Below are 25,512 nucleotides of genomic sequence, written 5' to 3'. Positions count from 1 at the left end.
CACACGAGTCTTCTCTTTCAAAATATGGATTGTATTTTATTTAGAGAATATTACAAATTTTGCATAAGTATTTTTCCTGTTTTTTTTTTTTAAATCCTACATCCTAACAAGAACTCTGTAGACTTCTCAGGAAATTTTCTTTCATACTTATTTTCTTACATATCTGTTGCTAAGTGTCCGTAATGACAGTTTATTAATATCTTGTCTGCTTGGGTCCCATAAGGATATGTCCTGGCTCTCACTCTTGACCCTTTTTCAATCCACTCCCTAGAGTGGCCAGAGTGACATTTCTAAAATTCAAATCAGATCCCAGCATTGTGGTAGGTCCTCCCATGGCTTCTCACTACACAGTGACCCAAACCCAACTTTCTCACGGCTTACGCGAGGCCCTCTCTGACCAGCCCCTGCTTACTTCTGAAGCTTCCTCTTCCCTGCTTCCTTCTTGCTCAATCTACCCCATCACATTGGCCTCCCTTCATCTCCCAGACACACTTCTTTGTCTCTCCCACTTAAGTGTGAGTCCCATGGGAACACAGCTTGCTATTTCCCTGTGACTGTAACCCTGGGGCCCAGCACACGTCCTACACGCTTAAGACATCTGATAGCACCTGTTACACTAATAGGGCCATTTTGTTAAGAGGACCTGGATTTGAATGCAGGAATATGCGGCCCTGGATTTCTCTTTCTTAGTTTTTCTGACATAGGGTCTTATTGTATAGCCCAGGCTGGCCTCAAACTCAACGCAATTTCTGTCTTAGCCTCCCAAATAATAGTACATGCAGATGCCACTACGCCCAGCTGGATTTTTCTTTTTTAAAAACCATTTTATACAAATTCACCTTGCAAAGTTGCCTACCTAATGAGAATAAGGATCTCAAGTACAGGGAATAGCAAGGGCCCGGGATCATGACTAACCCTAAATTGCCTCTTCCAGCATATGTGACCTTTGGCAAGGCTCTTAGCTTCTCTGTTCATTAATTTAAGTCCATCTCCAAGGTCCCCTCCTTGGGGGTGGGGGGGGCTACCAGTCTAGCACTGCCAACACCCTACCCTTGAAGAGGCTCTTCAGCGGTAAGTGAGCTGACGGCCCAACACTTGGGTCCCTGAAACACTTACCGTGGCAAATCCGCACTCCACCTTGCTGATTTTTTCAATGGACTCCACAGCATCTCTTCCAAGTTCCAGGAGGGTGGGGTCGCCCGTGGCACGGTAGAGGTACATCGCACTCTCAATGAGCTCTGCAAAGGCCAAAGCACACTTTCCTCACTCAGGGGCTGAGCAGACCTGGCTTGGGGCCCAATCAGGCAGGGACTCCTCCCTTTCATACACTGTCCATAGGCCCCACCTAAGAGGAATATGAGGTATCTCACCCAGTGCTGGGTTTTCAGAGCCAACACGCCCAAAGTCCAAAGCTTGGGGACCATTGTAAGCATAAGGAGGCTACAGTCTGTTTCCTAATCCTTGTTCCCTCCTTCATCCTTAGTGACAGAATCTCTGACTTCAGCCAAGCCATGGCTGCCTAGATTAACAATTCCCCAGAGCTAGGTGAGATTGGGGGTACCATGGAGAGCCACATATACCCAGAATATGAGACAGAAGCACATTTCTTTCTTTTGGTTTTTGAGCCGAACTCATTATGTAGTTTAGGCTGGTCTCAAACTATGTAGCCCAGGCTGCAGCTGAACTCACAGCAATCCTCCTGCCTCAGACAATGGAGTGCTGGGTTTACAGGTGTGCAACACCACACCCATACATTTTTTTTTTTGTACCCACCTGGAATTGAACTTAGGACCTCTCCCTTCCCGGGCAGGTGCTGTGCCCCTGTGCTATATCCCTGGCCAAGAAATGTATCTCTGACTCAATTAAGCTATTTTCTTCTGCCATTCACAGCTTAACCTAATCCTAAATAGCTTAAAAGAAGAGTATGAGCTTGGCATTCTATGGCCCTTGCACAGATAGGATTGACAAAAGGATGAAGGTAAGAAACTCGAGTGTCAACTTTCAGTCTAGCAAAGACACAGTCATTGGTCATTGTGTCCCAAATAAGATGAGTGCACCGCCCTATTCTACCCCACAACTGAAGTGTGAAGGAAAGACACAAGCCCTATTTTAAGGTGACTATTAGCTAAGAGCAGTGGGTCCTGATGAGGATATTTCTCTGAAAAAGGGGGAAATGTGTTTATTGCTTTCAAACATCTGTAGGACTGTAAAGGACTGTAAAGAAAAGAAAGTTTGGACTATCTCCTAAAGCCGGCTCAGTGGGGAGAACTGACGGCTCCATATGCCTTCCTCCTTTGTCACCACTCTCCCCCAACCCCACCATCTGCCCTCATCTCCTACTTCCTTATTTCTTCCTGGTCTTGGTCAATGATTCTCTGTCTTCTGATATAAGACTGAAAACTCCTCTTACTTTGGAGAAAAGGGCCATTGCCCTATTCTGTTCTACTTCTTCTTCCCAGTGCTCCGGGGCTCTGGACCAGTGCTGATCCACTGCTCGTGCTCTAAGATGCATACCAGGCACATTTCCTGGCCGACGAGCACAGACAGAAAAGACAGCGCTCTGTGGAAAGCCATGCTTCTGCGTTCTGCCGCAGGCCAGGTCAAGGCCAGCCTGTTTTCTCACCATCACGGGTACGCTGCCTATTACTTTACTTGCTCACATATCACACAGCCCATCCTTTGGAGGACAACAGTCCAAAGTTTTGATAGGACTTCGGGAGGTAAAGACCTTCAGAAGCCTTTATGCCAGAGCTGTGCTCCCAAACTTGCACCACAGCACAGCCCACTGGCCAGTCTAACCAGAGAGCAATATACCATCTCCCCTGTGCTGCTGTCTTGGAAAGGAAGGGTGACTGGACTAAGGCACTTCTAGATTCCTGGCAATAGTGCCTTGTTTTCCATCAGGACCTTCCTGCCAGCACGTCCTGCAGGCTGCCACTGTAAGTGAAGAGCTCCCTGTGACTGGGGCCGCCGGAGGAAGCTTTGAACTGCAGGACCTTTCATGTTCCTCTAACCTTGACACTGCATGAGCCCATATTTAGGCTCAAACTCTGATCTTCATCTTATCTACTGGTAACATTAGATCACTAGAGATGACTGATGCTTCTCTTAGAGTTTCCTTTAAAAAAAAAAAAATGCTATGAGCCATCTATGGCAGTGCATACCTGTAATCCTAAAACTGGGAGGGCTGAGGTAGGGGGATCATGAGTTCCAGACCTGCCTGAGGTGCATAGTGAGACTCTTGTCTCAAAAAACATTTTTGAAAATAAAGTAAAAACAACAAAAAATGACAATACATGAAACACCAAGAACAGCAACCCTTCAGAATTCTAAAGTGATTAATTTGCCCTGTGTAACTTGTTCACCCCGGTGAAGGTGAAAAGGCCCAAGAAGGCCTGTCCCATGGTTCGAAGATGTTAATTTAAAAACTATCCTGGTGTGGGGGAACCCATGCACCGACTAAGCTTCCAGCCTCTGACCCCTCTTTCCGTCTCTCCTCACAGGCTGTTCGCTTTCCTGCAGTAAATCAGAGGACACCAAGGCTGGCAGGGAACTGAGGCAGAGTCTTATGTGTGGACCCTCTGAATCTGAGCTGCCACTGGAGAAGGAAAAGATGAGGGTGCTAAGGCCTGCCCCATAACTCTGCTATTCCGTACAACGGAAGCGTTATCTACTTGGCCCATCTGTGGCAGTTTGCCTGCACTGAAATCTAAAAGCAGTAAGCTGATGTTTTCCTTCTTGTTCACTTTCCTGAGGTTGAAAATAACATGGGATTTAGTTAAGAGACCTGGATTCCAGCCCCAGCCCCTGTGCTTCAGAGGCTGGGCCACTGTGCCTCAGGGTCAATCCCTGGAAATAAGGGGCCAATCAGTGCAAAAAGGAAAACCACCCAGGGCCACTGGATCACATGAGGGAAAAACCTTGCAAGCACTTGGGAGGGATTAGACTATAAGGAACCAGAGCTCACAAGTTGGCCATGGGCCTGAGAGGCTGCTTACCCGGCCGAAGTGGATAACCCTCCCGCTTTTCCACAGTGTACCCCTGAGGAATGTTGTAGAACTCTGGGAGTCCTCCAAACTGCTTCCATACAGTGTAGTAGTTGAGGAAGGTCTTCATGGCATTATCAATGTCCCCAATGAGGCTCTGTGGAAGAGCAATGGTGATTAGATAGAAAATTAGCATAAAAACTCCCAAATACTGGGCGTGGTGTAATTTCAGCATTCAGGGGGCTAAATCAGGAGGATCACCATGAGTTCAAGGTCAGTTTGGGCTACATAGGGAGTTCAAAACCACCCTGAACTACACATTGAGCCCCTCAAACACACACACACACACACACACAATAGATAAAACCCCACATAAAGCTGGTGTCATGCTACACATCCATAATCCCAGCACTCTGGCAGGCTGCAGCAGAAAGATGGCAAGTTTGAGCCCAGCTTGGCAAGTTAGCAGTTTAGCAAGTCTTTGTCTCAAAATTAAAAAGAAATTTAAAAAAATTAAAAAGGGGGGCTGGGGGTTTAGCTCAGCAGCGTAAGCACCTGCCTTGCAAGCAGGCAGTCGTGAGTTCGATCCCTGGTACCGATAAAAAGGAAAAAGACAAAAAAAAAAAAAAATTAAAAAGGGCCAGCGGAAATAGCTCAGTGCAAAGGTCTTAGAATCAATCACCAATAACACAAAAAACAATTAAAACAACAAACAAACAAACTCTATAACTAACATCAGGGCAAAAACAACAAAGCCCCTGCAGACAAAAAAAAAGGTCATCCACTGAACTCTGACTCTGCTATTTATTCTCTGGGTGACCCTGAGCCAGGTAACTTCTTTTAATTTCACCTGTAAAATATAAAATTCAACACTTAACCTTACACTTTGTTGGGAGGAACTGAGTCTATACATTACGTCCCAGAACCTTTACAATGTTAATTACTAGCAGTTCTTTAATTCAGCCAGCTGCTTCAGAACTCTAATAGTAGATGGGCATGATGGTGCATGCCTGTAATCCCAGGACTCAGAAGGCAAAGGCAGGAGGATTGACGTAAGTTCAAGGCCAGCCTGAAATACACAGTGAGATCTTCTCTCAAAAAAAAAGAAAAAAGAAAAAAAGAAAGAAAAAGAGAAAGGGGGAAGAGAGAGAGAGAGAGAGACAGAGAGAGAGAGAGAGAGAGAGAGAGAGAGAGAGAGAGAGAGACAGAGAGAGAGAGAGAGAGGCCAGCCTAGATTATATAGAGTTTAAGACCATCCTGAACTACTTAGCAAGATCCAGTCTCAAAAAAGGAAGGGGGGGGGGGAGAGGACTAAGACTAACAAAAAGTTTATGTTAAGTCTCATTCTCATTCCACACCCTTCAAAAGATAACCATTTTATTATATAACTTTCCAGAGTTTCTCCAGAAAAATGTACACAACTACATTATTTTCCCTATGCTATACATATCCATTAGATACACTTTCCTTAAGTACATAAATTATATGCAGAATGCCTCCTCCTATTTATATAGTTGCATAGCGTTCTGTTGCTTAGACTACAATTCAACCAATTCCCTATAAATAGCAATAGATTTGGTTCCCATCTTTTGCCATTCATTATAACAATCAACGCTGTGTTAAACACTTCTATACATATTGCTTCAGATACATGCAAAGAACATTGGTAAGATCAACTTCCAGAATTATGGTAGCTGGTTCACAGCATATGTATTAATGTTAAGTCTACATAAAGGATCGTTTACCTAAGAAGTTTTGAAAAAACTCCTTAAGAATTTTTTTAAAAAAATGTTATCACCTCTGATTTACTCATAATATTGTAGTTCAACAGCAATATTCCTTTATACTTCCTTGGTTTTTGTTCTTTATGTAAAAAATGAGTTTATGTATTAATTTTAAAATTAAAGATATCTAATAATCCATTCCATTCAAATACAGGCATAGCTGAGTGGAGTGGCAGCACACAACTGTAATCTCAGCACTCAAGGGGTTGGAACAGGAGGGTCCTGGAGAGTTCAAGCCAGTCTGGGCTACATAGTGAGTTCAAAGTTAGCCTGAACTACACAATGAGATCTTGTCTCAAAAAAATAGAAACAAAAAAATAAATAAAATATAAACCTTTATTTAGTCCTCACTAATGCTTACCATTGAGCATTTAAAGTATTTTTAGTTTGGCTTTGCCATAAGCTTTGCTGCTGAGAATATACATACATAGTTTTTTTTATTTTTTGTTTTTGAGACAGCATCTCACTATGTAGCCTAGACTGGCCTTGAACTTACCATGATCCTCTTGCCACAGATCGCCACATCAGGTAAGATACATCTATAGTTCGTATCTTTTGGACTAGCATGATTTTCTTGAGGAATAAGCACAGCATGGAAACACACACAGGTCTAACGGGTGTGGTTAGGTCTTAGGACAAGGGTTTCCTGGGGGAAAACAGTCACAAAGAGTTTAAAGGAAACGGATTGCCAGATTCTCAACTTTCCTAAAATAGTTCTGCCCGAAAACAGGTTTTGTGTTTGCCACACAAAGGCAGGCGCCTCTCATCCTCACAATTGTCCTCTTCCCATTGAAGGCAGACAGTCTCCAAAAGAAGTGCTAAATGTTGCCCTGGGGTAGAAAAACTTCTGAGCACCAACCCAGGCTAAATTTAAAATTAGTAGAAGTGTAAAATATAAATGACTATAGGGGGCTGGGGATTTAGCTCAGTGGCATAAGCGCCTGCCTTGCAAGCAGGCAGTCGTGAGTTCCATCCCCAGTACCAATAAAAAGGAAAAAGAAAAAAAAAAAAATATATATATATATACATATATAAATGACTATAGCCAATGAGTAGCAAATTCTTTTGCAAATTAGATGATTTCTACTTCTCTGCTTTCAAAAAACTGAAAGAGGAACTGGTTGTCAAGAAAGAGATCATTAAAAATAATTTTTTTCTCAGGAGGCTGAGGCAGAAGGATCACTGAGAGTTCCAGGTCAGCCTGGGCTATGAAGTAAATTCAAGGCCAGTCTGAACCACACAGTAAAACTGTCTCAAAAAGACAAAAAAAAAAAAAAAAATTTTTTATGAAAGATAATTTTAACTATAAAAAGGCTGAATCATAGGATATTGCCATTTCTGTAGATCAAGAGGGTCTGAAGGCTAGCAATTTTATATGATTCAGTCTATATTCTTTTTTTTTTTTTTTTTTTTTTTATCGGTACCGGGGATCGAACTCACAACCACGTGCTTGCAAGGCAGGCACTTTTGCAGATGAGCTAAATTCCCAGCCCCTATATGATTCAGTCTAATAATCGAATGATTTTCAAGAACTGAATATTGCTATAATCAAATGTTTTCCATTTCCACCTATTTATGTATATGCGTAAGACTCCTCAGCATTCACATTTAAAACAATAAAAGCTGGGCATGGTGACACATGCCTAGAATCCCAGTACTCAGGAGACTAAGGCAGGAGGATCACTGTGAGTTCAGGCAGGGCCAGCCTTAACTGCACTGTGAGACCATCTCAAAAAGTCAGTAAATCCAAATCTATTTTATTTCAAGGAGAAGAAAAAGAAGAAAAACCCACACAGGAAGAGGCTTGGTAGTAGAAGCAGCAATGTGTTTGGCTTTGTGTATGCTATTCCTTGTATGTGAAATAAAATATTTTATTGATATGTCATATGGAAATTAGTTTTTAAAAAACTTGTTCAAATAATTTGTTTTGTAAAAAAATCAATAAATCAATAGATCAGTGAAAAATAAAAGAGATACCTATTCCCATTTTAGTAGTAAGTTATTATTCACACCTAAGTACATGAACTAATTAAAAACAAAAACATTCTACATATCACTAAGAAATGTATTTCCAATAAATTTATTTTTAAGGTTTTTGTTGTTTTGTTTTGTTTTATTTGAGACAGAGTCTTACTACATCATTCAAGCTGGACTTGAGCTCACTGTGGTCTTCCTGCCTCAGCATCCTGAGTGCTGGAATTAATGTCATTTTCATCAGCTACATACTAATATACAATAACTAAATCCCCCCAAAATTTTAACACTCAGCTTATGATCACAGGAAATTTTAAAACACTTTGAGTTTCTGTTACATAATTTTTGTTAACAAAACATAAGATAGTTTGATCAATAAAATGCTCTTAACATAAAACAAAATAGGAGAAATACTATCGAGGGATTAGAATGGAAATGAGTTCAGAGGAAAGAAGAAAGATATACAACAATTTATACTCTGATTAAAAACATTTTCCAAAACTCATATAAGTAACAAATTTAAAGACCTTACAAAAGATAGATCAATATTTAATATTATCAACAACTTCTCTCTGTGTCTGTTTCTCCATTTGTAGTAGAAGAGGATTGGTTAAAAGTACACAATTGGGGATTAGTTAAAGCAACTGCAGTTTATCTACACAATGGACAGGAGCGAGACCTAAAATAAAACTAAAAAGACCAATCCATGTATCACTAAACAGCAACCTCCAAAATTTAGTCTGCGAAAGTAAAAGCTTCCAAAGGATAACATACATTTCTACCTATTTAAAGAAAATGAGGGCTAGGTGTGCTGGGCACACACTTATATTCCAGCACTCAGGAGGCTGAGGTAGGAGGATCGCAGGAGTTCCTTGGGCTACACAGTGAGTTCAAGGCCAGCCTAAAGTACAAAGCAAGGCTGTCTCAAAACAAAAACCAAAAGAGAAAAAAAAAAAAAAAAGAAAAGAAATGAAGGATATAAAAATATACATATTTAAGTCTATGAATTTTTGTAAAAATACACAGAAAGCTGAGAACTAAGGCTACATGGGGCACAGGCGTAAGGATATGGGCTCCATATTCACTTCTTCCTGCCTTTATTCATGTGATTTTAAAATATATTACTAAAAAAATTTTTTTAAAAATACAATAAAATGTATTATTGTCTACCACATTACTATCTTTTCTTAAAAAAAAAATACAAAAAGTGTTTAAACCCATCTACATTACAAAACGTTTTGGTACATGAAATACTCAGCATACTGAGGGAGCAGCTTAGATGGGCTCTCGGGTCCCTTCCAGCTGTGACTCTGTCAGATTGTGTAGGGAAAAACGCTAGTGGTGGGCAGAGGAGGCTAGTGCAGGGCAGTGCCACGTGCCTGCAGTCCCAGCTACTCAGGATGGGAGGATCGCTGGAGCCCAGGTGTCCAAGTCCAGCCTGGGTAACATAGCAAGAGCCATCTCAAAAAGACAAAAAGAAAAAGATTTACATAACTGCAGTAGTCATCGCTGCCTGGGCTGGACAGACGCCATGTACCAAATCCTAAGTGGAATGACATTCCTCTGCAAAGTGGACACTCAGTGCCTGGCACCGTAATACCCACCTTGGGAAATCTGGTTTGGCAGAATCATGAATGTACCTAATTCACTCTAGGTTTCTCTTCCAACCCCAACCCTTGCCCCCTAAAAGTATTCAAGTAACTAAAGTTACCTGTTTGACTTACATATCAGAATACGCTTGCTTTGCCATTTCATAGAAAAAATGACCACCCTCTCTCACTGTTCCTACCTGAAGACCTGGCCAATAGGCCTCCAAAGACTGGAAGACGGGCATGGACACAGTCCCCTTGTACATCTGCACCCACAGGTACCAGTCACCGAAGCGCGTGTAATTCCGGATGGCCTTGTTATACTCTGCATCATGGAAAAAGGGGCAACAGACATGTGAGTGGCTGATGAGACAAAAGGCAGCCATGACATCGAGCTTCCAGAGCTTACACTCTGGGGAGATCAGTGATGATCTAGCTTCCACAAGGCCTAGATGCAATATAGAAAGCAGACTAGAAAGGATCACAGGTTCTAGAATCAGACTTCCAGCCTCACGTTACAGCTTTGGCTTTAATGTTGCTAGATCTGACCTTGGGCAAGTTTCTCCGTCTTAGGCCTCACTTTTATTATCTGTTAAATTGGGAAAGTAATGTTATGGACCTAGTGGGATTGGTCAGCGAATCTATTCACTCAACGAGCATTCAGATGTTCAGTGATCAACAAGACAAAGTCCAGCCCACATGGAGCAGATCTTCCTCTGGGAACTTGAACATATTCCTCTTCCCTGTGTTATAAACTGTGAGGTCTGGGATTTTGTTTTCTTCATTGCAGAATTCCCAATGCTTCCAGGCAGGGTGGTGCACAACCGTAATCCCAACACTCAGGGAACCAAGGCAGAAGGATAGTTGTGAGTTGAGGCCAGTTTGGATTACAGTGAGACTCTGTCTCCAAAAAAAAAAGACTTCCAAACACTATCAGAGTGCATAATAATTAAATATACACAATTATCTGAATGAACAAAACACAAAATATGCATAACAATAAATAGGATAATCTCAAAAAGTGTTATGAGGATTAAATGAAACAGTCCATGTTCAGAGCCTGGCATGGCACATCAATGGCACCCAATAAATATTTGCTGATTAAATGAATAGTAGCTGTAGTTATTATTATTAGCTGCTCAACAGCTCCCAAGATCACTGGTATGTGAGGGCCTATCAGCTAAATGTATTTATTCAACACACATTCATCTATTATCTACCTCACACAAAGGTCTGGGCAAACTACGGAAATGACTAAGGCATGGATTCTGCTCTGAACTGTACAGCTGTCATTGCTGATGATGGCTGACTCCAGGAAAGATGTCAAAGGTCCTAAACTCTACAAAAGAATCACACCATTTCCTGGGTAAAGTGATACTTCAACTGGACTTTGAAGGATAAACAGAATTTGAACACATGAAGACAGGAAAGAAGATATTCCAGACAAAGGAAACTCCATGTGCAATGGCCAGGAGATAAGAAATCCAGGCCAGGAACAGGGAACACAGAGAGGCTTAGGTGGCTCTTGTAAGATGCAATGGGCATCAAGTGGGCCATGTGGACTCATGCTGGCACGGAAAGCAGACTCAGATATTCTGAATTGACTTTGCACGCATTTGGGAGTGACTTGAAGTTTACAAATAAACCACTCATCAACATGAAGTCAGTCAAGTGTGGCACATGCGTATAATCCTAGCACTTCAGGAGGCCGAGGCAAGGATCACACAAGTTCTAAGCCATCCTGGGTTACACAGTGAGTTCAACACCAGCCAGAACTACACAGTAAGACACCATCTCAAATAAAGAAAAACAAAACAAAAAACCAGGGAAAGTCATTAAAAGCCCCCTTATCCTGCCCTTTTTACCTAGGAACATGGCCATGAGTTCCTTGTCCTGAAGCAGGATGGCTCCTTTCACCAGGTACTCAAAATAGGAGTCAACACCAGCTCCAATACCCGCATCCTGGGCCACCCACTTGCCTGTGAGCACATCAATGTGGTTGCCAACCTGGGAAAGAGATATAGTGTCAAGGCCAACAAAGGGTCAGCGCTCACCCTTCCCAACATCCCCTGCCTGCCCAGTGAGATGCGAGACAGGCACCCGAGTGCTTCCTGGAGACTCTCAGCTATGGAGGAGGTGGGTCAATGTCAGCCTTCTAGCACATTTGTACAGTGGACATGCTTCTCATGCACATTTATGAGGATTTAATTACACATGCTGTGCAAAAAATGAGGAAGAAAAATGATTTGGAGTGTTTATACCCTGCCTAGAGCGTGAGATGAGACAAGAACTTGCTGTTCCCACAATCTGTCTCGACTTTAGAGCTCAGAGCTTGTGATCCCAGTGTGTAAAGACATGAGACATACTTCCTACATTTCCAGAAACTGACTCCAGAGGGATACCCTGGAAGCTGATAGAGTACATGTTTCTAAAGAAAGGAACTGATAGCTAGGCAACAGGGATCCAAGGGGACTTTGCCAAAGTCACTGAGTTTTTGTTTTGTTTTTGTATTTTTTCACTTTTGAGCAACATGATTATCATCTTTTTAAAATAGATATTAAAATACTTAAAGGAAGATGTGCTTTTCATATTGCATGGGCTGTTTATTTGGTATTCAGTCAAAAAGAAATGGCTAATGGTTCAGTGTTCATTTGGGTTCCCCAGGGGCAGACCCCAGCGAAGACTGAAAGTAGCTGATGTAGAAGGTCAGTTTCTGGAAATACCAGTAGAGGAGAAGGCATAAGACCAGGAAGGGAAGACAGCCCATATGAGTGAGTTGAGGGGGGCGGTTCGAGCAAGTTTCTGCCATGGCACTGGAGTTGAGTCCTGCTGGGAGCTCAGGGATTCACACAGGGCAATATTCCCCAAGGTGAGACGGGCGGGTGCAGGAAGATGGAATATGCATCCATAAACTCCTATCTGTATCAGTCCCTGGTTGGGAATTGCTCATGAGTAACATTAAATTCCTGTCTTCCAGTCAAATGCAATCAGAGAAGGCTCCAAGCACCAGAGAAGGCCCACAGGCCAAGTGACATGGGTGATGGCAGTTGACAGACAGGTCAGGGTGCAAAGAAATGGGAAGGTTCAAAAGGCTATGGGCTGGGTACCGACAGGGTCCACTGCAGGTCTCTAGAGTGCCACCTTCTAAGGGATCTGTAAAGATTCCTCACATAATCCCTGCTTTTCAAGCTGACCTAGCGCAGGGCTCCACATAGAATGTGCCTAATACATGGATTATTTTGAAACAGTTTTTAGGAGTCATAATGACTAAGCAAAGGAAGTACTGATACATTCACATTACTGCTGAAGTAACTGAGAACCAGAGAGGTTAAGCAACTTCCCTACAGGCATACATACGACCCTAACTTAATTAGCCAGGAATCATGTTTCCTGAGAAAAGCTATTCAACATCTCTCTCTCACCACTGATGTTCAGAGAAAGCATCTAACCAATGCACAAAGACCCGAAACATTTGGGCCAGGTAGGTTAATGAGCCACGGGGCAACAAGCACATGACTGCTCCCTAGAAATCAGAGAAACTTGAGGCTCAGTGCTCAACACAGACCCTGCTCCCTGCTGTGGGTTGGGCTCTTAGGTTCTCTTTGCTTCTGTGCCCAAACATGAAAAGGGACTTGGCCTACTTTTAGTGCCCTGGGGCCAAGTCCTGGGCTACTCCAGAGGTTGCCCTGCATTTTTCTGGGCTTGACTATAACTAGATGCTCAGAGCCCTGGACCTCTTGGCTCACAGCCCAGAGCCCCAGGTGGCAGACTTGACTCACGCAGGAAGGGTAGTGGCCAACCTACCAGCCCAATATCGGATCGGCTCTCCCACAGGCGCATCAGGGCCACTCTGGCCACATCCTCAAACACAGGGTCTCCAGTGAGGCTGCTCAAGGTGGCAAATTCCACGATAAAGGTTCCGATTCCTGCTGTACAGGTGACAGGGGTCTCTCCTGGGTTCACGCCATGCAGCAGGTTCACCGTTCCATACGGCATCCCAGTGGGGGTCTGAAAGGCTAACCAATTAAAAACTTATCACTCCAGATAGGCCAGGAAGTAGGGATGGTTTTGACACAGGCCCAAAGCTTGAGATGTTGGCCAGCACGTTCTTCTTTTTCTTTTGGGTGATCTGCTAGAGTCTGAGCCACAGAAGGATAAACGTCACAATGGCAGAGCCTTTAGCAGCCACCTAACCCTGAACACTGCTCTGCCTGACCCTTGGGTTCCTTCCAATGATGAAGGCATATGGAGGCAGCCATGCTTCAGGTTGCCACACCCCACACAGCTCACCTCAGCTAGAGTGAATCTACTTTTACTTTATTTTTTTTACACTATGCCCTCTGAGGCCAGGCAGGAAACTCAGTATGAAGCAGACAAGGCTTAAGCTGTAGAAGTAGGGGTGTCTGTGGCACACAGACAAGAACATGCTGCACTGGCAGCTGATCACTGTACTCGGGACAGAGCACAGGGCCTCGTGCACCTGGCTAAGCCCTCATCACTGAGCAACATTCCTGGCCCTTATTTAAATTTTATTTTGAGACACAGTCTCACTAAATTGCCCAGGTTGGACTTAAATTTATGATCCTCTGCCCTTAGCCTCCCAAGTAGCCGGGATTATAGGTGTGTGCCACCATGCCCTGCCACTCATAGACTTCTTAAAGTATCATTCTGATCAAATAAACAGATCAGCAGATCCTACTTAGTTTCAAAGGAGCCATCTGACATTCCTGTTTCTCATAAAGAGTTTAAGGGCAAAATTATTTTTAAAAGAAAGAAAAAATATAAACCACTAAACCCCTGATAAGGTATGACCCCTAATTTATAGCCTAGGAAAATCATGGCTGTAAACTGATTGAGCCAAAGGTTATGCAGCAGCGTCAAACTGTGCCAAGCCAGTAATGCCTGCCCAGACCTCTCACCCTCACCCCAACCCTAGCCCAGCTCTGCCCACCACACCCGGTGCCTTCTGATTCAAGGCAAGAACTCAGCAACCAGTCTGAGATAGAAACTTCCTCTCAGGGCCAAAAGGTTAAACAACTACAGAGGAGTCTGTGCGTCACCAGCTATGAACTAAGCTGTCAAAACTTCCAAGAGCTACAGAGTCCTGCAGACACTATTTGTCAGGCATGAGTGGCAAGCAAGGAAAATGTGAAGTCACAACCAAGAAGGGCTCAAAGGAACATTTTAGAAAAGATAGGAAGTATTAAAAAGAAGGATATTGCTCCTTAATTTTCCTAATACTGCCAATAAATAGTCCATATGATAAGTCCCCCCAGACTACCCCCCCAAAAGAAGAAGAGTAACAAAATCTCCTCCTTTACCTACAGGATAGGTACTGGTGCTTACTTTATAATAACTCAATATGTACTTTTCAATAGGTATATTTTTCAATGCAAATTTTTATAAGTGAAAAAAAAAAAAAAAAAGGAGCAAAAAGGCAGCTTCCTTTAGGGATGACTCACATAGGACATAATGTTTGCTAGGAGACACTCAGGCCATAAGCCAAGGGTTATGAGTGAGACCCTGAATCCAGCAAACCTGCCTGCCTTGGTTCTCCCCAAGGATGAGCCAAGGGCTGCACACAGGGGATGAGTACAGGAGATGGCCAAGGAGTAGGGGAGCACACACTATGATGTGTTTGGGTGTGAGCAGCCCTTGGATCTCCACCCCACTCTGGAGGGAACACAGTGTCCAGCTGACGCTGCTGAGCCCAGAGTGGCTGCCCCACTGGACAAAAACAGTGGGGCTTAGCCTACAGCCCTGGATGCTGCTTAGCCACAAAACAAATTCCTCTCATCTCAACAGCATTTGAGGTTCTCTAAGCACTTTCTCCTGACCCTATTTCAGTCTCCCCAAAACTCACATTGTAGGGAGGAAGGAATTATGGCTTTCATTTGATAGACAGGGCAACTGAATGAAGGAGAGAGAAAATGGCTTGGTCACTGCTGGCTGGCAGAGCCAAGTCTAGAATCTTCGGCTTCTAATGCTCAGAACCACTCTGCCCAGGGGCCTTATTATTTCAGCAGTATGAGGGCCTGAGAAGAATAAAAGGGCTCAATTAAAATAAGGACAAGGGCCATCCACCCACTGGGCTGGTCTTTAGCCATGCCCACAGTTATCAGGTCAGCTGAACCCTTCTGGGTCAGTGCCTAGCAAACCGTTAAGATGCCCTGGACGCTCCAGATTTCTGTGATCAGAACCTAGGGGTAGGAATAGAGCATTTGGGTGACAAAACATCAGGAAATGATTCAGCGTGATCATTCTTGGCTCCAGTGAGGGAAGCAGGACACTAGATTTCACATCTGCCCCATCCCTGTATGGATCTTACCTGGGAGAAGTTTCCGGGCTGCCTCCTCAGCCATCCTCAGGAGAGGTCCTGAACAGGGCCATCCCGCCTCCACTTCTACCCCAGCCTTCTTTGACAACAGATGAGCCGACAGAAGTCCTCCTACCACTGCAGATGGCACAAAATGCAAATGATCACAGTCCTAACGACCAGTGTTTCCCTTGTGTAAATTAAACCTAAACACTGCTGGGTTGGTTCCCCAAGAAAGGGGCTGAAAGAGTCACCCCTTAATTCCTCATAATCCCATGTATTTGTAGACTATAAAGTCCACAAGGTTTTTCTTCTTGGTAGGCCACAAAAACAATGGCCATCTTTAAAGTCTATACTGCATACAAAGCACTAGGTATTGCTGCTCCCTCCTCAGATAAAAATACTAAGTTTTAGAGAGGCAACAGGCAAGACATTGCCCATCTATAATCCCAACACTTTGGGAGGGCGAGGCAAGAGGATCGCTGTGAGTTTGAGGCCAGCCTTGGCTACATGGTGAGTTCAGGTCAGTCTGAGACTATCTCACATAGTGCGATCTTGTCTCAAAAAAAAAAAGAAAGAAAAGATTCAATGAGGCAAAGTAACTTGCCCCAGGCCATTCAACTAGTTGGTGGTAGGGTCAGGTCTACTGACTCCAAAGCTTATGTTCATTCAACTTTGTTACACTGTCTCCCCTCAGCTGTCACATCTGGAGAGAGGAGTATAGTGGTTATTACTTCCCATTAATTTATCTATTTTAACTGATTATGCAATACTTAGGGCTTATAAAAACACATAAAGGTAATGTGTCTGAAATATGGATAACTAGATGTCAGAAATGGCTTTCTGACCAAAAACAAAAACTGGTTTTTTTAAAACTGACCTTGACCTTTAATTTCCCTCTCCTCCTGGTAGAAGGGCAACAAAAAACAAAGGAAGACCTGGCCAAAGTGGGTGTCTGACCAAAGGTCTCTGCATTAGTAGAGCCCTGGAAGGATGACACACTCTGTGTAGGGATGAATTAAAAACAGACCTTGAAAAAGACAAAAATAGTGCTCAAAAGGAAAGAACAACTGGGATAGGGGGAAGTAGAAAAGAAAGAAGGGAAAAGATGTGTGTGCGCGTGCATGTGTGTGTGTATACACAAGATAGATAAGTATACGAGTCTGTTAATTCCACAAAAAGAACAGTTTGTGTTTTCATTGTTTGACTATCTGATCATTTTTTAAAAATTATTTATTTATTTATTTATGTTTTAGGCTAGTCAAGTGAAGCAGTGGGAGTGGAGAAGGAACAAAGAAATCTGTAACTGGTTGTGATCAATTAGTTGTAAACACCACTGCACTCGGACCAGCCTGATCATTTTTTTCATGCCTAAGTCTTTTGTTTTTTTTCTAGTACCAGGGATCAAACTCACAACCTCACATAGGCACTTGTACCACTGAGGTAAATCCCTGGCCAATGCATAAGTCTTCTACTGAACAACTACTTTTAAGATAACAATATGCAATATATTAACTAGTATTAATTTCCTATTTTTTAAAAATTCTATATTGTTTTTATCCTTTTTGTTTTGTTTTTACAATAAAAGAATAGACCCTGCACATCTCACCTAGTACACAAAGGAATATTAGATGCTTCAAATCTGAGTGCCAAGTGAAAGGGAGGGAAAAATAAATAGATGAATAAATATCCCAGAGAATCAGCAATTCTAATCTATTACCCACAAAATCCTGCAGTTTGAATTCACACTATGTGGAAAGTCTAGAAACTCTCAAGCATGTAGCACACAGTAGGTTTTCATAGGTAGTACCTCTAGTGATATGGCAGAAACCATCAAAAACTGTATCTGGAAGAACCTAGGTTCAACCTAGACTTCAAAGAATCTACACGTAAAGTCTAGGAAATGAATGTACAACTAAAAAAGTAAAAATCATAAAACAAACACGGAAACAAAGCATTCTGAGTAATAGCCAAGAGAAACAACAGGAGAACAAGACCAACCAATAGTTCAGATAGTAGAATTATCAGATAAAATAGAAAATAAGTGTCATATGCTTAAAGAAATAAAAAAGGGGTTAGACTATATGAGCAAGCAGGGAGGAACAATAAAAATTATCAAGAATATTTATAACATGACTAAACGGACCTATAAAAAGTAAAGAAATAACATTAAAAATAGTAGGAACATATGTAATAGCTGATAAGACATCGCAGAATAGACATTAGACTTGAAGACAAACCCAAAAAGTTACCAAAAATGCAACACAAAGAGACAAAATTTCCTAAAACATAGCAGAGACATGGAGGATACAGTGAGTGAGAAGACGAAACATGTACCTAGTTGGAATTTCAAAAAAAGAAAAAAATGGGTAGAGGCCATTTTAAGTATTTGAAAGAAAATACTTAAGAACTCTTTCAAACAGATGAATGACAGCAATTCTCAAACCCAAGACCTTGAAACGAGATTATAAAAAGGATCTTCCATTTATATACATCATGGTAACACTGCAGAACATCAAAGAAATAAAGACTTTAAAAGCAGCCAGGGTTCATGTAAAATGAATGTTAAAGCTGGGAAACGGCTATGTTTAGTTCACTGTGCTATTTTCTCTACTTGTATATAGGCTAGCATTTCTATAATAAAAAGTTTATAGACGGGGCACCCAGAGGGGAAAAAAGATTAACTACAAAGAAATAATGAAGACTGACAGATTACGTCTTAATAATCATCAAACCAGAAGACAATGGAAAAGTTTCTTTAATGTGCTAAGAGAAAATAATCATATGTTCATATCAGAAATGAAAGTATAGTGATGACCTTCATTTACAGATGATACATTGGGCTCAGAAGTTGGGAGAGCCAGGCCTGGGGGTGTAGCTCTGTGGCAGAGCACTTGCATAGCATGCATGAATCCTGGGTTCAACTCCTGATAGCACAAAAGAGAGAAAGAAGAAGAAGTTGTGAGACATGGCAATGCTCACTGCCTCAAACGCGGCTAAACCAGGATTCAGCATCATGCTCGCCGTCCACTTTCTTCTTAATAAATTTTTATGGATCATAGATCTGGGATAAAGCTTCAGGGCCAGAACACATGAAACAAAGGGGAAGCATAACTCTGCCTTCTGGAGGTGACAACTGTAAGCTAGCGCTGTGGAAGCCTCATGAGAACCACTGGAGTCTTCTAAAAATACCAATTCTAGAACCGAACCCAGAGATCACAATTAAACTGAGGGTAAATCCCAGGCATGTAAACGTTTTAAAAGGTCCCAAGTCATTTTTAGGGCTAGCATAAAAATAATGCCCTTAATATGTACTGTCCAATATAATAATCACTAATCACACATGCTATTTAAATTTAAATGCAGTTCCTCAGCTACAACAGATACATACCAAATGCTCAAAGCCCACATGGGTAGTGGGTACTATACTGGCTAACACAGATTTCCATCAAGAAAATGTTCATAGCCAGGTGTGGTGGCGCATGCCTGTAATCCCAGCACCCAACAGGCAAGGCAGGAGGATCCTTCCAAGCTTAACACCGGTCTGGGCTACAAAGTGAGCTCAAGGCCAGTCTGAGCTACATAGCAAGACTCTATCTTAGATCATCCCTCAACCAAAAAAAAGAAAAAATGTTCAAATGGGAAGGGGCACTAGGGAGTGGAGAGGGAGAAAGGAAGGAAAAAGAAAAAAATGAGGAAAAAATGGAAACAAAGCTTTTGAAAATAAGGAGGGGAAGAGAGGTCAAACAGGGTAAGGGAAAGGAGAAAAATAGAATCAAGGTATAGCATGTTCAGGAACAAATTTCCTATGATGAATGTGGTCATTATGTATACCTAAAATGTGCCTTTAATTTTAAAAAATAATAACGTTTTAAAAAGCTTCAACAAAGCAGAGATTCTTGCTTATAGCACAAAGCCAATGTTATGTATGTAATTCTGGCCTATTTCTTTCCAGCAGTTTCTCTGTCTGTTCCTCACTTGCATGTCTATAACTAATCACAGAACCTGAGGTTGCCCTCCGCTCCTGCTAGAGCCCTGTCTGTCAGTCACGGGCTTTGGCCAAGCACCCGGGCAGGGTGGGCCCTGAAGATACTGTTTACCACCTTTGGTTTTCACAGCAGCAGGTCTATTCTCTTCTCTTCCAAAGGTCTAGAAAGCAGCTCTCACCTCGAATGTTGGTTTCAAACACAGAGGCGTTCACATCGATATCAAAGTCCACGTTGTTCTGGAGCACTTCAACCACTCTCTGGAATTCAGAGACATTCCCTAAAATCTGGAAAGAGACCTGACCATGAGGCACAGAGGTGCTGGATTCAGAGTTTGGGATCCTGTGCTGGTACAGCCCTCATTCACTCAATTAAAGACCTCCAGTTCCTGTCTTAAATCTAGTCACAGGGAAACAACCCTGAAAGCTAGGAATCAGAAACCCAGTAGCATGACACTGGTTAAGTAAATTTCTCAGAATCAATTAAAGAGTCCCTAGGTACTTTTTTTTTTTTAATATAGAGGGTCTCATTATATTTGTTTCTGTTGGCCTTAAACTTACTCTGTAGCCAGGTTGGCCTCAAATCCTCTTGCCTCAGCCTCCTGAATGCTGAGATTACAAGCATGTGTCACATACTTGGCTTAAGCTTCCATTTAAATGGATATGATACAAAGAATGTAGACTCCATAAGGAAATCTTATACAATGAGTATCAGTTGTTTTTAAACCCCCTTTTGTCACATTTGTTCTTGTGGAAAACATTACAGATTGGCTTCCAACCTTCTTTACTCAGACGCTTGCTTTCTCAGCCCCACGTTACTTGGTCACCTCTAACGCTTAGGGTACTGGGGACACTTCTGGAAAAGCTTATTTTCCTAATAACAGACACAGCTGGCATAGCTCTTCCACTGCCCTGAAAGCATACTTGATTTCTCAAGCTGGGGAACTGTTCAACCACGGGGTACTAAGCATGAGCATGAGAGCCAGTTCACTAATAGTAGAACAGAAAGGTACCAACAGCCTGGGTTCTGCTAGCATAGTTACATAGTGGATCCCATGCTAGAAATCACCTCTAGATTTTCTCTCACTTGAGAAAAATAAACCCTCTTTCTTTAAACCATCACCTACATGCACTCCAGATATCTTTTATTCTGATAACAGTACCCCAATTTTCCTCTGAAATCATTCTTCTACAGCCATTCCTGTGGCCTGAGGGAGACTACTGCCATGTCCCCAGCTATAGCATGGGCACCTGGTTTGGACTGGCCGCAGTACCATGTCCTCTGGCCAGTAACTGGTAGGTGCAGACTCAGTGAAGAGACAGGTCCTGGAATTCCTGGAAAATGCATACTTCTTTCTACATACAGTTTCCTAAATAAGTGGCACAGAGGTGAAACCAACCCCACCACATCTATTTCTTTCCATACTAAGAAAATCTTCGCATAAGCAGAGCCTTCATTTGCTTCTGAATTTCCCCAGAATGCCAAGCACAGCTCACAACGCAATTACTTGACACAAATGTTTATTCAATGATTACACAAATCTTTCTTCACACTGCAACGGGTGACCTCAAACAGAAATCTCATCATTTCCTGACTTCTTAAGAAATTCCAGTCGCTTTCCCTTGCACTAAATTAAAGATCAAAAGCCTTGACAGAATGTACAACATGCAGCATCTGGGTCCCCTTTATCCCGCCAGCTTTATTTCTTCCTTCTTCCCTCCCCAGCCACCTGGTGCTCCTTCCATGCTTGTCTGCCATAAGGTTTTGTTTTGTTTTTTGAGATAAGGTCTCACTATGCAGTCCAGGCTGGCCTTCAATACAGTGTCATTCTGTCTCAGCCTTCCACCTGCTGGGATTACAGATGTGTACCATCACACCCAGCTGCCATAATGTTTTTGCACTTGTTCTTTTCTGCCTAGAGTGTGCTTCCTCCACACTTTCCTGTCAGTACCTGTTTCTGCTTCAGATCCAACTCAAGTGTCATGTCTTGGCTTTAGTATAGGGCAGATACTTTTTTTATTTTTTTAGTACTGGCGAGTGAACTCACGACCTTGCACTTGCCAAGCAGGTGCTTGTGCTACTGAGCTAAATCCCTGGCCCAGGTAGATACTTTTGTTACAATCACTTGCAGAATTATGTTCCTTTCCTTTAGAGCACTCTCCTTAATTTGTAAGTATACATTCTTCAAGGTTATTCCTCGACCTTGGTTTCCCTTGCTAATCCCACACACTCCAGGCAAACAGGGGTCACGTCTGTTTAAACTCACCATTATCACTCCACAGTTCAGCACCGTGCCTGACATACAGGTGGTCCTCAATAAATATTTGGTGAATGGATTAATACATATGGATTAACATTAAGCAAAACAAATTATAAGCTGAATTGTATTAATCATATAAATAGCAAGTGAACCAAAAATAATGAAATAGGACAAAAGCTGTAAAATACTTTCTTGTGGCTTTCTTGCTTTTGCTTTGTTTTTTGAGACAGGGTCTTGCTCAGGTTGACAGGGAGTAGTTCAGATTGATCTTGGACTCACTCTACAACCCAGGCTGGCCTCCAACTCATGCTGATCTTCTTGCCTCAACCTCTTGAGTGCTAGGATAACAGGTGTGCACCACCAGGCCTGGCACTTGTGGCTTTTTAAAAAGAATATAGTCAAGTTTTGCAGTCATACAGAATTAAGTATCTTACCCATGTCATTTTACGTTTCTAAACATATCTCTTAGCTGTAAGAAGTAAAAGTACTTCTTTATGACGTTGTCAGAAGAAATAAGGTAATACAGTACTCCTAAAGCCTTATACATAAAATAGTAACTAGGATAGTTTGTTTTTATTTTCATGGCATATGGCTATTAGGATGTAGGCTGAAAAAAACAGAATATCAAAATCTTTGTATCCCTTACAGAATTATACATGGCTATCACAGGTCCCTCTACCTCACAAGTCTTCTATAAATGTTTACAAAATGGAATCAGAATAAGTTGGAATATTTGGTTTTCTCCTATTTATATTGGTAACCAGAGACAAATGGCTCAGAATCATGAAATAGAAGACCCAACAGAGGGATTTATTTCTATCTACAACCAAGCTAAAAAAGAGGAAAGATGTTGGTTACCCAATGGCAAAGAGAAAGAGAAACAGATGAGATACTTACCAGTAAGGTGTCCAGAGCATCAATGAGAGTCAGAGAAAAACTGTAAAAGGACAGAAATCCCAGCTGTTTAATAAGAAAACTAAACATCAATTATATGGCTGTTATTGACTAGATCCCACCATCAAACTACATGAGGCATTGGGATGTCTCTGCCTTCCCTACTTACCACAACAGAGAAACCACAGGGATCATCTGCCCCTCTTAATGTACCTGGAAGTGTGAGCTGCTCAATTGGAATTAAATACATCATCTATATTCTCTGGAACTCTTTTGTGCCATGAGGAGGCAGTATAAGATTGTAGCAGAAAGCCCAGGCTTTTCAGCACTTCACACACAGTAATTGCTGAAAAGCCATAGGACACAGTTGGTTTGACATAGTGAAAGGTTAGAAAGAATCTACTGTGTGCCAGTTAAAGCGTGATGAACTAAACTGTGCTACAAACAGTGTAAAATTAAAAGGTTACCAAAAATATGCTTATCAGGGGTTGTGTGCTGATAGATATTCACATTATGTTGTTACATGAAAAAGACAAGGTGGGGCTGGGGATTTAGCTCAGCGGCATAAGTGCCTGCCTTGCAAGCAGGCAGTCATGAGTTCGATCCCTGGTACCGATAAAAACGAAAAAAAAAGACCAAAAAAAAAAAAAAAGAAAAAGACAAGGTACAGAGGAGCAAAAACAGACATACTGACAGAAAGCAGATTAGCTGTTATTAGGGTCAGTGGTGATGGAAGGATGAACTATGAAGGGACACAAGAAAACATTTTAAAATGGAAGAAGCATTCTATACCTTGGCTGTGATAGTGGTTACTATATACATGAAACGGGGGTATTGCATTTTATGGAAATTATACACTCAAAGGTTAGTTTAAAAAAGGCCTACACCAAAAGTAAGTAAGTAAATAAATAAATAAATGAACCCAGGCATGGTGGCGCATGCCTGTAATCCCTACACCTGGGAAGCTGAGGCAGGAGGACTGTTGTGAGTTCAAGACCAGCCTGGGCTACAAAGTGCGCTTAAGGCCAGCCTGAACTGCACAGTGAGACTCTGTCTCAAAAAACAAACAAACAAAAAAACCTTCAAAGGCTTATATCCTACAAAATGGTATAAACCAAAAATATTTCTGAAAGAATATAAAAGAAAAGTAACAATGATTAGAGTTCTGAGGTCTGAGAGAGATTTACTTTATCATATGATTTTTTTTTTTTTTTCCACACTAGGGATTGAACTGAAGACCTTGCACTTGCCAGGTAAGCACTCATACTGCTGAGCTATATCCCTAGCTCCTCACACATGATTTTGTACTACATGAATTAGCCCTTGTTTTGTATTTTTTTCAACTAAAAAATGTAAACCAGAACAAGGTCTGAGTTTTCTTAACTTCTCTAGCTGCTAATATAGGAAGGAAGACACATTTATAAGTATGCAAACTTGACATATTTGCACTTAACTCCTAAAAGCATTAAGAGAATTAAATAAAATGACACAGTAAAATGCTTAGCATAGTGTTCAATAAATGCCAGCCTCTACTAATGAGGTGACTCGTCACTCACAAAGAACAAAACAGAATTCCAGTGCACATATTTTTATTCTCATAGAAGTGAGAAAGAAACCAGTAGACGATGAAAATGATAGTACAGAGAAGTGCTACAAAGAAAAGAAAACAAGTGACCTGTGAGAATGACCTGAAGAGAAGCGACTAGAGGTATGAATGACAAGAAACTATAAAATAAAGATAATGAAAGTGTGTTCACACAGTGAACCAATTACCAAGACTGTCAACACCCTCCCCTGGACCTGTTTGCCCACCTACAGAATGAAGGGGTTGGGCTTTCTGATACTTCAGCCACCATAATTCTAACTCTATAAACTTCCCCAAATTCCCACACCGGCTGTCAGTTACTGGTGACGCTGAGTCCAGAGGTCCAGCTAGCTAGGAAAATCAAGGACTTTATACACTTTGAGAAGCTAGGTAGATTCTGGAGGTGCTGGTTTAAATTTGGAGGGGCGCAGCCTAACCCCATCTAGGAACTTTCCAGAATCGGTGAGGAGACCTTTAAGCCACCCAAGTGAGCCTCCCTTGACCGCTTACACCGAGGCCCCTCTTGGCCCTCGACTTATACTACCTGCCCCAGGTGTCATGCCCATCACACGTGAGAGGTCGCAGCTCGTCGTAGGGAAAGGCATTTTCCAGATAGCTGTCGTAGGCGTGGTAGAACATGGCCTTGACTCGCTCCCTATGTGAGGGACCAGAAATAAGTCAGGGGGATTAGAATACAAAACGATATGGGAGAACAAGAAATACGACAAGAAATAGTGCGGAACGGGGGAATCACCAGCTGATTTCTGCCGAGGGTCCAGCAGCAGGACCCAAGCAAATACGTATGGGGAGAAAGTTGTCTTGGGAAGGAGGGAAAAGGAAGGAAACCGGTCCGCGCTTCCCATTCTCCAACTATTGAGGGGCGGGAGCTTGGCCTCCTTCACCTGTAGTGGGCAGGGTCCGGCGCGGTGCCGTCGGGACCTGGCGCACCATGGTACAGGGGCAGCAACGCGCACAGGAGGCTGAGCGGGATGATCAGCCGGAAAGGCATAGAGCTCGTAGTGGGTCAGTGCCGCCGCAGCAGCTGCAAGCACCGCCACTCGCTCATCCTGAACGCAACTGGTTCTTCCGGGGATCCGCATCACTACGCCTGCGCACCGAGAAATCAGCCATTGACTTC

General features: G+C 42.3%; 1 protein-coding gene across 4 annotated transcripts in view; it reads right to left on the bottom strand.

The window, feature by feature from the left end:
* Edem2 (ER degradation enhancing alpha-mannosidase like protein 2) overlaps positions 1-25,512 on the bottom strand; it is a 38,178-nt gene that overhangs the window by 4,155 nt on the left and 8,511 nt on the right. For 2 of the 4 annotated variants that reach the window (XM_063248466.1, XM_063248465.1), the window contains 9 exons: positions 24,919-25,029; positions 22,793-22,832; positions 19,817-19,922; positions 15,662-15,787; positions 13,138-13,349; positions 11,199-11,340; positions 9,534-9,658; positions 3,999-4,143; positions 1,117-1,238 (listed from right to left, as the gene is read on the bottom strand). In XM_063248466.1, the coding sequence (XP_063104536.1) occupies positions 1,117-1,238; positions 3,999-4,143; positions 9,534-9,658; positions 11,199-11,340; positions 13,138-13,349; positions 15,662-15,787; positions 19,817-19,922; positions 22,793-22,832; positions 24,919-25,013 (1,113 nt within the window). In that variant the 5' untranslated portion in view covers positions 25,014-25,029. Of the gene's footprint in view, positions 1-1,116; positions 1,239-3,998; positions 4,144-9,533; positions 9,659-11,198; positions 11,341-13,137; positions 13,350-15,661; positions 15,788-19,816; positions 19,923-22,792; positions 22,833-24,918; positions 25,030-25,128; positions 25,153-25,276; positions 25,482-25,512 lie in introns of those variants that run through there. The other 2 variants (XM_003467751.5, XM_063248467.1) reach the window with 2 other exon arrangements.

This window comes from Cavia porcellus, unplaced genomic scaffold (assembly GCF_034190915.1).
Source record: "Cavia porcellus strain 051 isolate PalLab524CR breed Dunkin Hartley unplaced genomic scaffold, mCavPor4.1 scaffold_5, whole genome shotgun sequence".
NCBI lineage: Eukaryota > Metazoa > Chordata > Mammalia > Rodentia > Caviidae > Cavia > Cavia porcellus.
The sequence above is the reverse complement of the archived record's forward strand: the minus strand, read 5'-3'. Positions and strand labels throughout refer to the sequence as shown.